At 38.7% G+C, this 14,173-nt stretch overlaps 2 protein-coding genes and 1 non-coding gene across 4 annotated transcripts; 2 read left to right on the forward strand and 1 right to left on the reverse strand.

Moving 5' to 3' along the window:
- Positions 1-1,950: 1,950 nt before the first annotated feature.
- On the forward strand, positions 1,951-6,335 carry cxcl19 (chemokine (C-X-C motif) ligand 19). Its single transcript, XM_071459047.1, has 3 exons — positions 1,951-2,126; positions 4,038-4,173; positions 5,705-6,335. The coding sequence occupies exons 1-3, from the start codon at positions 2,075-2,077 to the stop codon at positions 5,832-5,834; spliced, it is 318 nt and encodes a 105-aa protein (XP_071315148.1). The 5' UTR covers positions 1,951-2,074; the 3' UTR covers positions 5,835-6,335.
- A 2,735-nt stretch (positions 6,336-9,070) lies between these two features.
- trmt10b (tRNA methyltransferase 10B) lies at positions 9,071-12,472 on the reverse strand. Of its 2 annotated transcripts, none has more exons than XM_071459041.1 (9): positions 12,324-12,472; positions 11,892-12,070; positions 11,533-11,641; positions 11,273-11,406; positions 10,919-11,071; positions 10,469-10,547; positions 9,958-10,025; positions 9,598-9,721; positions 9,071-9,515 (listed from the first exon to the last, which is right to left on the reverse strand). In XM_071459041.1, exons 2-9 carry the CDS (start codon positions 12,021-12,023, stop codon positions 9,379-9,381), a joined length of 936 nt encoding a protein of 311 aa, XP_071315142.1. In that variant the 5' UTR covers positions 12,024-12,070; positions 12,324-12,472; the 3' UTR covers positions 9,071-9,378. The 2 variants fall into 2 exon arrangements, with proteins under 2 accessions (XP_071315142.1, XP_071315143.1); XM_071459042.1 differs by lacking the exon at positions 12,324-12,472 and adding an exon at positions 12,222-12,244.
- Positions 12,473-13,424: 952 nt separating this feature from the next.
- On the forward strand, positions 13,425-13,641 carry LOC139607313 (small nucleolar RNA U3). Its single transcript, XR_011684832.1, has one exon. It is a non-coding gene; the product is annotated as a small nucleolar RNA U3 (small nucleolar RNA).
- Positions 13,642-14,173: the final 532 nt, after the last annotated feature.

The following is a 14,173-nucleotide window of genomic DNA, read 5'->3' on the forward strand; positions in this document are numbered from 1 at the left end:
TTCAAGCAAATCTTGTTTTCAACCATAACTGAGCTGAGGGGGAGTTCCTTTGAACAAATATTTTCTGTCTCAAGAAATTGGTTAAAACCAAGAACTACTTGTATTGTCAACATTCAAAGTTTATGGGGGATTGTGTTCTTCACGTACTTTCTACTGGAAATCCCTTGTTTTGAGCTAAATTTGATGATGATTCATGTGATCATATAGATTTATCACTTGATGTTGATACTGTGTGTACAACGAACTTTCAGTTTAAATTTCATCTTACCCCAATTCAACATGGTTGTTACTGTAAATTAAATCTGAAATGATAGGAAAGGATGTAAATATTAAAGCTAATACTGAATGATAGGTTAAAAATATTAAATTAAAACACATGATAAGAAAAGTGTTTTTCATTTTCTCATTTTTACACAGTGCCCTGCAAACTGAAAATATGCCCGGAAATATACCACCTCCAAAGTCCCAGAAACTTAAAGCTACATGTAAGGATGATTTCTTGAAGAGATGGTAAGTAACTTATCGGAGGCCGGAGAATTTGACTGATATGGAATAATATAGTAGATACTGGAAGGTCAAAGCTCAGTCGAACATTTTATTATCATTGATCAACGGGTCAATAATCAGCGAACATGCATTCAGGAGATATTGACAAAGAGCAACTCGTGAACACAGATCTTATTTAGGTTGTAACATGTGTTATAACAATATGCCTGACCATACATAGTAACTCCTGACAACCGTAAATCAGTATCTTCTTGCATATCTGCTAGACTCCCTGGTACCATGTAAGAAAGCAAACATCAACACATGTACTGTACAGGTTAGACATAGGCCCAAAACAAAATTCCTCTATCACTACAATCAGTTTCTTGGGGCCACAAAACTCATGCATTTGACATATTTGATAACGTTTTTATGGCTAATGTAAGCATTAGCAAACAGTGGCTTATATACAGAACAGTGCATCCAGCAGACGCAGAACAAAATTAGCATTAATTTCAATCAGGCTAATGTCCACCTAATGAATTCAAGTCCAATATTCACTAGCTTTTTAACTAACTTTGGTCTCAGCTCCTGGGGGTGATGTCTGGCACCTTAGCTGCTAAATTCTCCAGCACCAGCCAGTTGCTAACTTTTTTCTGTGTGTCATTTTGTCCTGGGCAGATAGCATCAAGTAGTCTATCAAAGCTTGTTTCTGAAAACAGCCAAATACCACACCGATTAGAGCCAACCAACCAACCAAAACAGTAAAGCTGAGGGCCCAAAAACCAAAACAATGAGTCAACAGATGCTAAAACGCTCCATAGGGCTGAGGGAAATGCAAAGTTTGGTGATTATTCTCTGTGGGTGCATATCATAATTTGAGCCATTGCCTAGGCTGCAAAATATTGACTAAGGCTGCTTTAATATCCCCCAAATCAATAAATAGTTACCTCGAATAACACAAAACAAAATTTCACCACAAACAGTAAATAGAAAATAAAGAAAACTGTGTAAGAAGGCCAGAGCAAGGTCAGAGCAAGCCCATGGGAATAAAACCTTCCGCCATCAACAAAAACACTGTATCACAGAATCATATGTACTGTAGCCCCCGGTAAAACAGAGCTTCCTTACAAAACTGCATCTGATGATCGTTCCAAGTTTCCTGTTTGGCAGTGAGAGGGGGAGAAATAGTTTAACTCTTCTGCAGAGCTACGTCGAGCAGATGAGGAATGAAGCTGTTGCCCCACTGTCCACACAGGCATGCTCCGTCTGTATGATTCATTTCTGTGGCCGCTGACCGCGAGCATGTCGTCTCTTAACCTCAGCGGGGCCTCTGGTTTGTCCCTGAACTTGCCATCCCATGACTATCTCCTGCTGCACATGTGAATGCATCGAAGTGAAACCTTGACATCACACACACACAACAAACACAGACATGGGTTTTTTACTCACATCTCCCACAGCTGAGGTGATGAGGAGCACATGATCACTGTGTGTTTAAATACTTGGGTGCAGGGGGACGTAAACTGTCACAACAGCTGTACGATATCTGACGGTGTTCGAAGACTCAACTAGCTGCCTTAACAAGATGAAGCTCTGCCTGCCGTTCATACTTCTGGCCCTCTTCGTTGTCATTAACGGTAAGAGCTACGCCGCCACACAGTGTTTCTGTGGGACTACATGTTTCTGAGACTGACTGGAAAGGACACCTCAGAAACTTGGAATGAAAGTTGGATGAGGGTCTCTGAAAAGGGATGCTGGGAATCTGAAGCTATTTGAGATAGATACTGTATCTGGAAACAGCTGTTGTACTTTCATTAAAAATCTCTGCAGATTCTCCGTCATCCAGGTCATGGTTTTCCAAAAGGATTTGAACCGCGGGCAACTGGACTTGGTTGTAGATACTTAGTGATGTTTCATCTCTCTTCTTCAGTTCTGACTGACTGCCTGTATTTAGCCTCTGTGGGGTCGTTATCAAGGCTATTGATGGTACTTGAGTGGTGCTCCTGCTTGTGTAATGACAGATAAGTGTTATTGACAGTCATCGTAGGAGTCACCTGAGGCCAAGTGTGAATGTAATGGGTCTTAAGTGACTCCAGCAAAGACTGTCATCAACATTTGTTACACAACCAGTAGCACAAACCATCAATGGCCTTGATAACAAACCCACAGAGGCTAAATGCCTGGATCTCCTCACCAGTCGGTCCGAACTGAAAAAAATCACTATCTATAACCAAGTCCAGTTGCCCTTGATCTGGCTTTCCTTGGACATTAAACATGCTTTTAAAATCAAGGTAAACCAGTGAGTGATCCACCACTGTTCTGCAGCATCAGATGAAACTCCAATATGTGAGAATTTTATATCAAGAATGAAACTCTTGACATTTGAATTGCGAGAGTGTTTTTCCACATTTCAGGTAGCCACTTGTTTGTTTCTTTTCATTTCACCACAACATGAAAATCTATCGCAGGAACTGAAACTTGCTTCTGTTTCATCATGTGAAGATCATTTCAGCTTTTATTCCACGATAGCGCAGCTGTTCGTGAAATGTGTTATTGTGCTACATGGCAATAAGGGAACTTGTGCAAATATAAATGCAGACATGGATTACGTGTAAAAATGTTTACTGTAGGTAATGAAATAAAATGGAAAGTAGTGGCTGCATGGGATGTAGAAAAACACATGGCAGAGGTGAAATGTTTTTGTGATTTCTTGTAAATATGCAAACACATTAAAAGACAGAGGAACGGTTTAACCAAAGGTAAGTAAAACATCTACATGTGTATAATTTTATATGCACTTTTTGTAATTGGGCCAGACAAATTCACTGCCTTTGTAAACTTTTAGATTTTGACTAAAGTTTAAAAAGAAGTTCACTGGTTTGAATAATTAGATAATTTAATAGACTGAAAAATCGATCCACTGATGGACCCATTGAGACCAATGCACAAAATAGTTAACATGCAATAACATGATTAAAGCATTTTTATGTACATGGAGTTCATTTGAATGATGATCACTGACTGAATCTCTGCAAGACTTTCCAGTGTGTAGTAAGAACAGAGAGCATAACTGTTACCTCATAGTGGCGTTGAGTATTTAACTTGTAGTGAGCAGGAAGATGACCGGATGAGAAAATGGGGAAATGTTTATTGCAATAATATGACTTGTCAGCATATTAAGCAGAAGTTAGCAAAGTAATGAGCAGAGTTCCCAGTAAAACTGAACAAAAGGTTGCAGTAACATTGCATTTGTTGTCAGAGGGTGAACTCCTGACCTCATGAAAATATTGACAATTGGCTGGTTAAAGTCAAGTAAAAGTCAAGTGAAAGCCTCTGCCAAGGTTCATTACTAAGCTGATAGAAGGAGAAGAGCAGAGCTATTTTCTTTTGATCTGAAAGAAAGTGAAAACATCTGCATGTTCCGACTTTCAAAATAAAACAAAGTTTATTTTCACAAGTTATTTATGAAAACTCTGCCGCAGAAGAGCAGCCAAAGTGATAAGTTCATTTAAACTGGCCAAATCTGACCACGTGTCTGTTGATGACAGGGATGCCGCCGATCAACAGGGACTTCAACACACACTGCCGGTGCCTTCAGGTGGAGTCGAGAATCATCCCTCCAGACAATCTGAGGAGCATCAAGCTCGTCCCCGAAGGACCTCACTGCCCAGACACAGAAGTAATGTAAGTGAACTCGTCATACAAAGGCAAACAGATTAATCATTGACAGTCTTAATGATGTGAAAAAAGATAAGATAAGAATCAGAGAAATAGCCATCACAATTCCCCAAAACTAAAGGTTACACCTTCAGTTTGCTTATTTAGTCCAATCATGTGTCACCAATAAAACCTCAGTATGAAAGCACTTGTTTCACAATTTTGTCTGGAGGTGCCAATACAAACAACATCTGTCAGCCATGTCCCATGAATGATGAAAAGGTGTATTTAACAGGGGAGTAATTGCAAAGGTTGTGTGAGAAGAACTACAAAGAACTATTAAAACAAAAGGAGAGAACAGATCGTAAAGATCATATTGAGCTGATCTCCGGTTTGTAAACATCATTTCATCTTTTTTAACTTTCCCAGCAAAATGGAGGTTTTAACAAACTTACAGGACTTAAAGGTCCATCAACCTAAATTCAGGTTTTTCATTTCAGCTTTTGGATTCTCGCCTTTGTGATAAATGATTAGGAATGGGCTCATCAATTACACAGGAAATGGTCTACACCATGAACAACTGTCGAGTGTGAATAGAATCTCGACTGATGTTTATTATATAAGAATTTGTCCTCATACTGTGAGTTTGGGGGATTTAACTGAGGATTAGTTTACATTCTACAATTACATGTAAATTACACATGATTTTTTTTTTTTATATGGGTGATATTTTTTTCAGTCAGTATCTAAATTTCACTAGCCAAAAAATATTCTAAAATAAAGACATTGTGTCTTTTTCCATCTGAATTATATTCTGGCATTGGGGAAAAGACTATGATTACATCTACTCAAATGCAGACAGTTGCAAAATGTCAGTCTTATTATTGTTGAATCTCAGTGCTGCATTTGCATTTGTGTTTGTTTCCCACAAACAACAGCAGAACAGACTAGAAAACTGTGTGGGACTGGGTGCTGGTTTGGAAGGCAAGACAATGATAATTTATCAAATGTCATAGAGGTCCCCTAGACTCCCACTTGCTATTAATGGAAAACAACAAAATATCATGCCATGTTTATGCAGATGATGCACAGATTTATATTTTAAAAAATCACCCATGGCCCCATACAATCTCTGAGCAACCGTGTTGAACAAATCAATCGTTTGATATGTTGAAGAACCAAGAAATTGCTTGTGCTGTAATTTTAATATGTTACTGTGTTGATAACACATGATAGAGTAAGAAAATGTTGAGAAAGGAAGAAATAATTGTTTTCGGACCCAAAGAAGAGCAATTAAAAGTCAGTGCTCTGCTTCCTTTGCTTCATAACATTAAAGACCACTAACCTGGGTGTATCTTAGTGTAGTTATGGAGCCAGACCTACATTTAAATTGGCCTATTATCACCTCAATAATATAGCAAGATTTGACATAAAGTCTAATAGCAAATGTGAACAATCCTGAGAAAATTGTATGGGTGAAGGTATTCTGGGAACCCATAACCTTAGTGTTTCTAAAATCTTTGCTATGGCTCTAACTGTGATGTATCTCTTTAATCAGAGCTGGACTGGCTAGTGGAGAGAAGGTCTGTCTGAACCCTCGGTCCTCCTGGGTGAAGAAGCTGATCCACTTTGTTCTTGAGAAACAGTTGCATCAGCAGGGAAGTTCACTTCCCAAGAATCGAGCATAAATTAAGTCTGTTGCAAAAGACTTGCTGACCGCAGTTCCTTGCTGCAACAATGAGCCATGCTGTTTTACTTTAAAAAATAAGACATTATATTCAACCTATGTGTGTATTTCTTTTTACTCCTTATGTCTTTTCTGGTTTCTGGTGTCATTGCTTTTTGTCTTTCTATTTCTTTTTGTCTTCTCCATTTATTTTTTTTCACTAAATATGTTATGTTAATTTTCTCAAAACTACTGATTCTGAAAAGTGTGTCATTATATTTGAATGGAAAGTTAGCAACCAGCTGTAATGTTAAAATGTTGGAAGACTCTGTGTGCATAAGGGATTGTGTTTGTAAAAAGTGAGGCGTGACCTGAAATGTAAATCTTTTCTCTTGATGAAGCTTCATAAATAGCAACAAACAATCATTTGCTTAACTAAGTTCCTCATTAAGGTCTTACCTTAGAAAGAACTACTTTATACTGAAGATCAGACATTTAATAAAAATATGCTTAAAAAGTAAAACGTGTCATTTCAAGCATTCAGTCTTTGCTGCTGCCTTCGGATGTGAAGTCCTGTTTTAAAATGTATGATGGACAGTTGACATCTGTGCGGCTAAACTGTAATTCACTTCAGCTTCAACTTTATTGTCCCCACAAGTTAGTCCTGCAGCCCAAGTGAAAAACACAACACACAGTCATGAATGTGTGAACCAAAGTTTATTGAAATCCAACCAATAGATGCTGATGCATTTCACTCGAAACCACAGATATAAACCTCATGGTGGCACTAGTGAACCAAAGTGGTGGACCCACACTGGCAGCATGGCTAAAAAATACATAAAGTAAGCTGTATGCTAAAACTTACTACACAACCAAGTGACAATGTAACTTAAAATCTGGATTACGTGCAGCAATCATCCACATTTTTGTCCGTTTGCCATGAAGTGCTGTTTCTCTAATTCTGAGGGCCTGAATGTGGATCAGCTGCAAGGTGGAAGATTTCTAGATATAATTGCCACCTGTCATTCCCAGTTATCAGTCATCAATATATTTCTCCTCATATTCAAAGGTCAACAAGTACCCACCTATAATCTGAGCATTTTATGCCTCAAAAGAAAAGTCAAATCCTGTCATGAGTGTGTGCACTGACTGACATGTTTATTCCCCTAAAGTTTGTCGTACCTGTCCGGACAGGCACAGCGTTATCAGTAGTGCATGAAATTCAACAAACTCAGGTCACAGACAAAATACAGACTTTATAGACTGCAGGAGTTGTAAGTGACTCAACATTGTAAACCTGTTGGCACACAGTGAATCTCTTTGGTTAACGTTACATCAGGCAGATAAATTCTGCTTTGAAAGGTGCTCTTTCACAAACATTTCTTTGGTAGTGCTTCTCATTCATAATAAGCACATTGTGAGTTTCTTGGCCACTCAGTGTGAGGAGGTGGCACAGACACATACTCACTGTACAGTAACTGGAAACAGCAATTTCCATAAGCAGGGACTTTAAAGTAGACTACTGCAAGGTCAGAAGCTCTCCCTGTAACCACTGTCATTTTCTGCATGTTTTTTTTAACTGTTTTAATCCAAACTGCAATATTTTTCTGGTTGTAACAATGCATAACATAAAACATACAGTATGTGCAGTAGCACTAGTTGCTGATAAAGCAGTCTGGATTCCAGAGCATATGCCAAAAAGCATAAAAAAGTGATGTTCTTCTCTACTGTCTACTTTACGAGGGGTTTGTTTCCATGAGGCTAACAAGCAGAAATGTCTGGGCTCTCTCCCAGATATTTACAAAATCACTCCCTGACGTCTGTGTGAAGAGCCAAGGGGAAGTGAGACCAGTGTTAACTAAGTGCTGTTATTATGTATTGTAACTGATACATTTAATCAACTGTTATAATTCATTTAACATTTATTACACACAAAAATGTTTGGACCTCCTAAGAAATAATGTCAGGGAGTAGCGGAGCTGTCAAGTGAAAAAAAAAAGTGGATTTTTTTTTTTTTTTTTATCCTATTGAAAATGTCCAGTGCAGCAGGAGAAAAATTATCTGTTCCACTAAACACAGAGAGCAGCCCAGCTTACAGTCCTCACTGCTGATGAGGATGGAGGAAATCTTCCCACGGGACATTTTTTTCTATAGATATTTTAATCATGACATCATCAGTGTTACTGTTTTATTATCTCGCAAATATTGTCAGAATCAACAGCCAGACCAAACTCCCTCCAATTTGTGGTGATTGGGAAACCTCCTTGAAGATGTGTTTGAATCCCTCACAGGAGTAAAGGGTTGCTATATAGAGCATTTTACCCCAGGCACTCATAATCCTATGTTTATGTACTGGTGTTTGTGGCGCACAATCCCATCTCAAAGTTAAATCCTGCATCCAGACAACAACACACACATACTAGTTGAGTAAAAAAAAAAAGCAAAATCTATTCATATCAGCAGGGAGGCTGTTCTATGCTTTGAGTGCATAAATACTTAGGCTCTGTCAGCATATGTTAAATCGAGGATTTTGAAGGAGATGGTTCATTCATTGCAGCAATCTAGTCTGATGATGAAGAGCAGCCTCAACAGTGACAATAGGGTAATTCAGTGGTTTTTAGAAGCTAATTTTAAGATTATTAAAACTGTATGAATATGCATATGTATGAATATGCATAAAACAACAGACAGACTTGATCAAGCTGAAAGAATATATTGATCAAGCTGAAAGAATATATTAAACACTGCATTTGATTAAGTTGCTGCAGAGATGTTCTCTGCCAACAAGCCACAAAGATGGCTCGGCCTAGAGGAAGTCCGAATGTACTTAAACAGGAGCCAAAACCCTTTAAAAAATAACTGGACATCAAAAAGATATCTAAAAGTGCAACAACACAGCCTGTCATCCTGTTAACTGTAAAAAGATAAGACAGAGGAGTTACAGTACATTTCTAACAACATGCAGACCCCCCTCTCCCACAGTTTACAGTGACTCACTTAATTGGAAGGAAAACACTTTTTGCTGACTGACTCACACTTGGATCATCTGCAGGGGTAACATTTATTTTTTCTCTGCTATGTGACTGTGTTAATGTCGAAACACACAAAACTAAGATAAATTTATAGTAGGATTTTATGTACAAAGACTGATTAGATAAATAGTCTTCCAAATCTTCCAAATTATTTTAACTTTTTTTTTTTTTCAAAAGATGAACATGTTTCAAAAGGTTAAAACTTTCCAAAAACGTGACACATTGATTTGATTTTCATTTTATTTCAAAATTATGTTTCACTGTTACTGAACTCAACAAAAATGACTCCTGAGAAAGTGTCACAAACGCTTCTCTGTTTTGTTCCTGAAGCCGGATGAGAGTTAACGATCATCTCCATGACATTATTTGGTTTCAGAGAAAAAAAAAAAATCACCAGGACACGTTGGACAAAAGTTTACTGTCTTTTCTCAGCAGGCACTTCTCAGTGTTTCAGCTCCCCTCAGGTAATTAACATGTACAGTCTTTTTCTCTTATTTTCCATCCAAATGAGCGTCTGAAATGAAAACAATGCCATTAATTCAATGTCTGTGTTGCGGGAGGTGGTGAGGAATCATCGGGTGCAACAATATAACCCTTCCCCTGGGGAAACCACGCCTGCAGGGCTTCAGTCCAGCTGCCCGTGTCACAGAAAGTCAACAAGATGTCAAACACTGTGGATGCAAAGAAAGAGAGAGAGATTTCATTGATAACAAACAAAAGAGGTGAGGAAAAGACGCAGCTATCGTTGCCAACCTTGATTAACTGCCAGGATCTTTGAGTGGAAATTTTTGGGATTGTTCTTCTTCACCATGTGCTCATCTATGGGCAGCCTCGCCGTGCAGACACTTAGTTCTCTGGCCCGTGAGAAACTCAGCTTCTGCAGAGGAGAGATGGCGCTAATCAACACATTTATTACATACATACAAACACTGATCACTGACACTGACTGCAGTGATAGCATTGCATCACCAACAAAAGATACTGGATTTTATTGGACCTGAACAGAAATAAGGGTGGATTGTGCACTGAAAAGTGAAAAGAACATCTTCTCAGTCATACTGAATTCTCTGATTGTGATGTCTGTGTTGCTCAGTTATTATATATGTACATCACCTTCTGGATGCTTTCATCCACGAGGCCACCGAGGACGTACACCTTGTCGGCATCCACTGTTTCCAAAGCTGAAATGAAAGAAGATTTTTTTTCTAGTATCTTAGAGAATGAAACAGGCAAAAACACTGAACATGCAAATATGAATACATATATAGCACTACATCGCTTTTCTCTGTTTTGCATATGTTTTTATTTTAAAAAACTCAAAAAAGATTCTTATTATACTGGCAGTAATAATTAAGTATGATGAAACATGATTTAAATAATTAAAGAACTTTACAAACAACTTTATCACTATTAGTAGTAATATTAATAATAATGGCAGTAACAGCAGTAATTTTGTTTTTGGATAAGTGAGAGTGGTCAGGTGGCTCCCTCTGCTGGCCAAAGGATGCATTTCAACTACAAAAAAAGTTACATCGACAAAATTCACCCTTACTGAAATTTCCATCATCCCTGCACAAACAAACAAAACTGACTTTTAAGTTCAATTAATTCAAATCCTTCCAACCTTCTTCAGCATCTGGAGAGAGGTAGATGACAGTTTCTGTAGGAAAAAGGTCCAGACAGCTTTCCTCCGTTATGTCCATCTGAAATAAGCAGACGAGAGGGATGTAAAATGGAAACAGTCCGAGACTATTGTTCAATATAAAATATATTCCAGGTCCAGATTGCAGAGGGAGTCAGTGGAACCACTAGGGTTACAGTAAGCTTGTGAGGGTCCTATAATTAATGAACGTCCAACTATAGGCCTTAAAGTCTTATTTTTGCATTTTACCATGCTCACAATATAATTAACCAACAACATATGGAATACATGAAATTTATTCCATAGTTTAGCAAAATTGTTCCAAGGCTTTGTTATCGGGTTTAGCATAGAACTATGAGAAGCCAAACATCATTAAAACATAAAAACATTTTCTCAGTGAATTTAGGATGGAATTACAACACCATCACTCACCATGTAGTTGAGGAAGCCGTCGTTCATTCGTATGCACTCTCTGTAGAGACGGCTGTCCTCTCTCAGGTCCGTCAGGAACAGGTGGAACGGTCGAGCAGCCTTCTTGTTCGACCCGTACAGCCTTCTTAACTGACCAGCCAGCCGGCTTATCTCCTGAACCAGAAAAGCATACACCAAAAAAAGGCAGGTGAACGGATGCGCACATAAATATCTCTCTTTGGAAACTAGTCCAGCCGCTGCGTGAAACAAAACCAGCTGTATTGTGCTTTGTGTGTTTTTTTGTTGTTGTTTTTTTTTTAAAGCAGCTATTTGAGAGTGACGATGCTGTTTTGGGGCTTCTCCTCAGACACCTGCCTTGTCAGACATGCAGTCAGTCATACTCAGATCAACACAGAGTCTGGGCCCTGTGGACTGGGCCTCAGCTAAACGCTCTTTGGTGATCGCCTTCATGACCCGTTTGGTAAACTGAGGACTGTCAACACCTGCACCTGCGTGACAAAGAACACAGGAAAGACAGGTGGTATGATTATAGAAGAAGGCAAAGAAATGTAACGTCCACTCCAACCTCTCTAAATAACAAAATTACTGTTTAATTATTTCCGCTAGTTCTTTACCTGACCCCTGCTCCCGGTTTAGTTTCCTCCGCTGCTTCTCTTCTTTCCTTTTGCTCTTCTTCGCAGCGAGTTGCCGCTCCCAGTTTCGCTGCTTCCTCAACACATTCCTCTTTTTATTGAACAAAATACCAGCAGAAGAACAGAAAGCATCGTTATGATCGAGCATTTTGAGGAAAGCTACAACGCATCAGAAAAACAGCTTGGTTCGAAGTTTGTGACAATGGATTTTTGATCTTGTTTTAAAGGCTTTTAAAATATCTTATAAGCCCAATGGGTCACATTTACCAGAATTAACAAAGCAAATAATTATCTTATAGTAGTCTGTATTTCACATGTAAACTTAGCGGAAAAGAACTTACTGAATGCAGTGCATCTTCTCTCCCAGGTTTGTCTTCCATCACATCAGCCTCCACATCTATGTGAAGCAGATCCATCACCTCTGAAACTCCATTCATCTGCATGTCACTCACTTCTGAGGTAACACGTGCCATTTCAGTCTACTGCACTCATGTGTATCTACTGACCTCAGATGCATCACCTGAAAATAAATAAATTAGAAACACGTTATTTTATTCTGTAAAAGTCAAGATATTTCTCTAGTTTTGTATAGAAAATAAGTTTGAGTAAATCAAGCTTGTCCGTGTGTGTGTGTGTGTGTGTGTGTGTGTGTGTAGCAAAAAAAGTCATACTAGTATCGCAATCGTAGAGCTAACTGTTGTCAATGTAGTAAATATTATATTGAAAGCAGCATGTAATTGATCAAAAGGCAGGAGAAGCAGAAACACTCATACCTGAGCAGAGACGGGAGTCGATTCCAGGGGTAACATGTGAGCGTCGCATACGTATGACGTCAGAGTAAACAAACGGAAGGTTCGGGGGGCAAAAGGAGAATTAATTAAATCAAATTAGTCAATTAACGAACCAAATGTCTTGACAGACCGAAATAAATCGTCTGATTTGTAGTTTTCATTGCTTAGTTGGTGCATTTACAATAACCTGTAATGTGAGAAGTTATTATTATTTTCCAGAAGGGGGCGGTGCAAGACCGATACAATCCAGTGAGTGGGAGTCAGATAATTTTTGTAGATTATTGTTAATTATTGTAAATTACTCCCAAAATATTTTATTCCTAAAATCAAATCTGTACTTGAGTTAGGCCATGGTACATGATTCACTTTTCCATGTGGCCGGATTACTGAACGTAAAACGTTTTGAAAATATTTGGTCATGTACGGGAACTATCGTATAGTCCCGTTTCTGGTCGGAAGCAAAGAAATTGGCGCACACGTTGCCTGTTGCTAGTAAACATTTTTAACGTTAAATTGTAATTTTTTCGTCTCTTCCTTAGTGACATTATCTCTAACCCCCGATATTTTATATTATGTGATATCTGCGTCCAGTAAATACACATGTCGTCAGGTTTCTATAACGTTTGGGCTTTCAAAATAAGAGTTACACATCAGTTGTTGTTAGCAATTGAAGCTACCACGCTGCCTGACGGGATCACAGCAACCAATCAGAGATAACGGAGGAGGGCCGTGACACCGAAGAGCATTGTGGGTATACTTAATAAAGACTATTTTACCTTATTTTACCGTTAATATAATGTTGTTAAGTCAGCTGCCATATGTAGGTTGTGTTTTGTATTTTGGGGATAAAAGTGTGTGAACACATGTTCAAAAGCCGAAATAGTTATAATTACCCGTTTTAAAATGTTTTTAAACATGGCGAACAAATTTACACAGTGGTCTTTATCTCGTATTGTCCAAAGGTAATCTACTTGTAATGGTTTTCGCAATAAATACGCGTTTTTTACAGTAGGTGGTGGGAGAACCATGACAGTGACGGACTGGATCGTCATACTAGTAGTCGGGCATTGCAGTTGTGAGGTTAAGACTATACTTTCAGGGATCATTTCTATAGTTTCTGACTTGAGAAATGTGTTTCTAAAGTGTATGGTCTCGCTAACCACGATGAAGAGTCGGTGATATTCTTTCCTGAGCGCGAAGCGGGCGAAAAGACTTGATTCACTTCACATGCTTTTCGCTTTTGATGACCGTTCACTGTCTCCTCCGGGGTCAATGAGGGAAAGAGTATGATCAGAGTGGTAGTGCTTCATTGTTAAATATAAACAAACCATCAATCTATGAATGCATTGATAAGTACGGAGATGAATTATGGCGCTGACAATATAAAACGCATGACCATCATTCATTCATTCATTCATTCACAGTAATAATGCCTTTGAACTTCATCATTTCAAATATAGGGTATTTTACCCAGCTCACTCTTTTCGGCTTCGAGAATGTTCCGCGAAAGTTCGCTTCGGGTTCGAGAAAGTTCGCTTCGGGTTCGAGAAAGTTCGCTTCGGGTTCGAGAAAGTTCGCTGGGGGTTCGAGAATGTTCGCTGGGGGTTCGAGAATGTTCGCTGGGTCCCGTCGCGAACGTTCCGAGGGCAACCGTTAGGGAACGTCCCGCGAACGTTGCACATATTTTATCAGGAACGGAAAAAAAAAAAAAAAAAACAGACTATTTTTCTTATTTCTCGTTTTTTATACCTTTTTATTGCAACAACTATCGAATGTGTTGTGCAGTATTCTTTATACTGCGCTGTTTGCCTGCCTCATCCACATGCCTTTAT

Source organism: Trachinotus anak, unplaced genomic scaffold (genome assembly GCF_046630095.1).
Source record: "Trachinotus anak isolate AG129_WGS33_773 ecotype Australia unplaced genomic scaffold, CSIRO_AGI_Tana_v1 ptg000023l, whole genome shotgun sequence".
In the NCBI taxonomy this organism is placed as follows: Eukaryota; Metazoa; Chordata; class Actinopteri; order Carangiformes; family Carangidae; genus Trachinotus; species Trachinotus anak.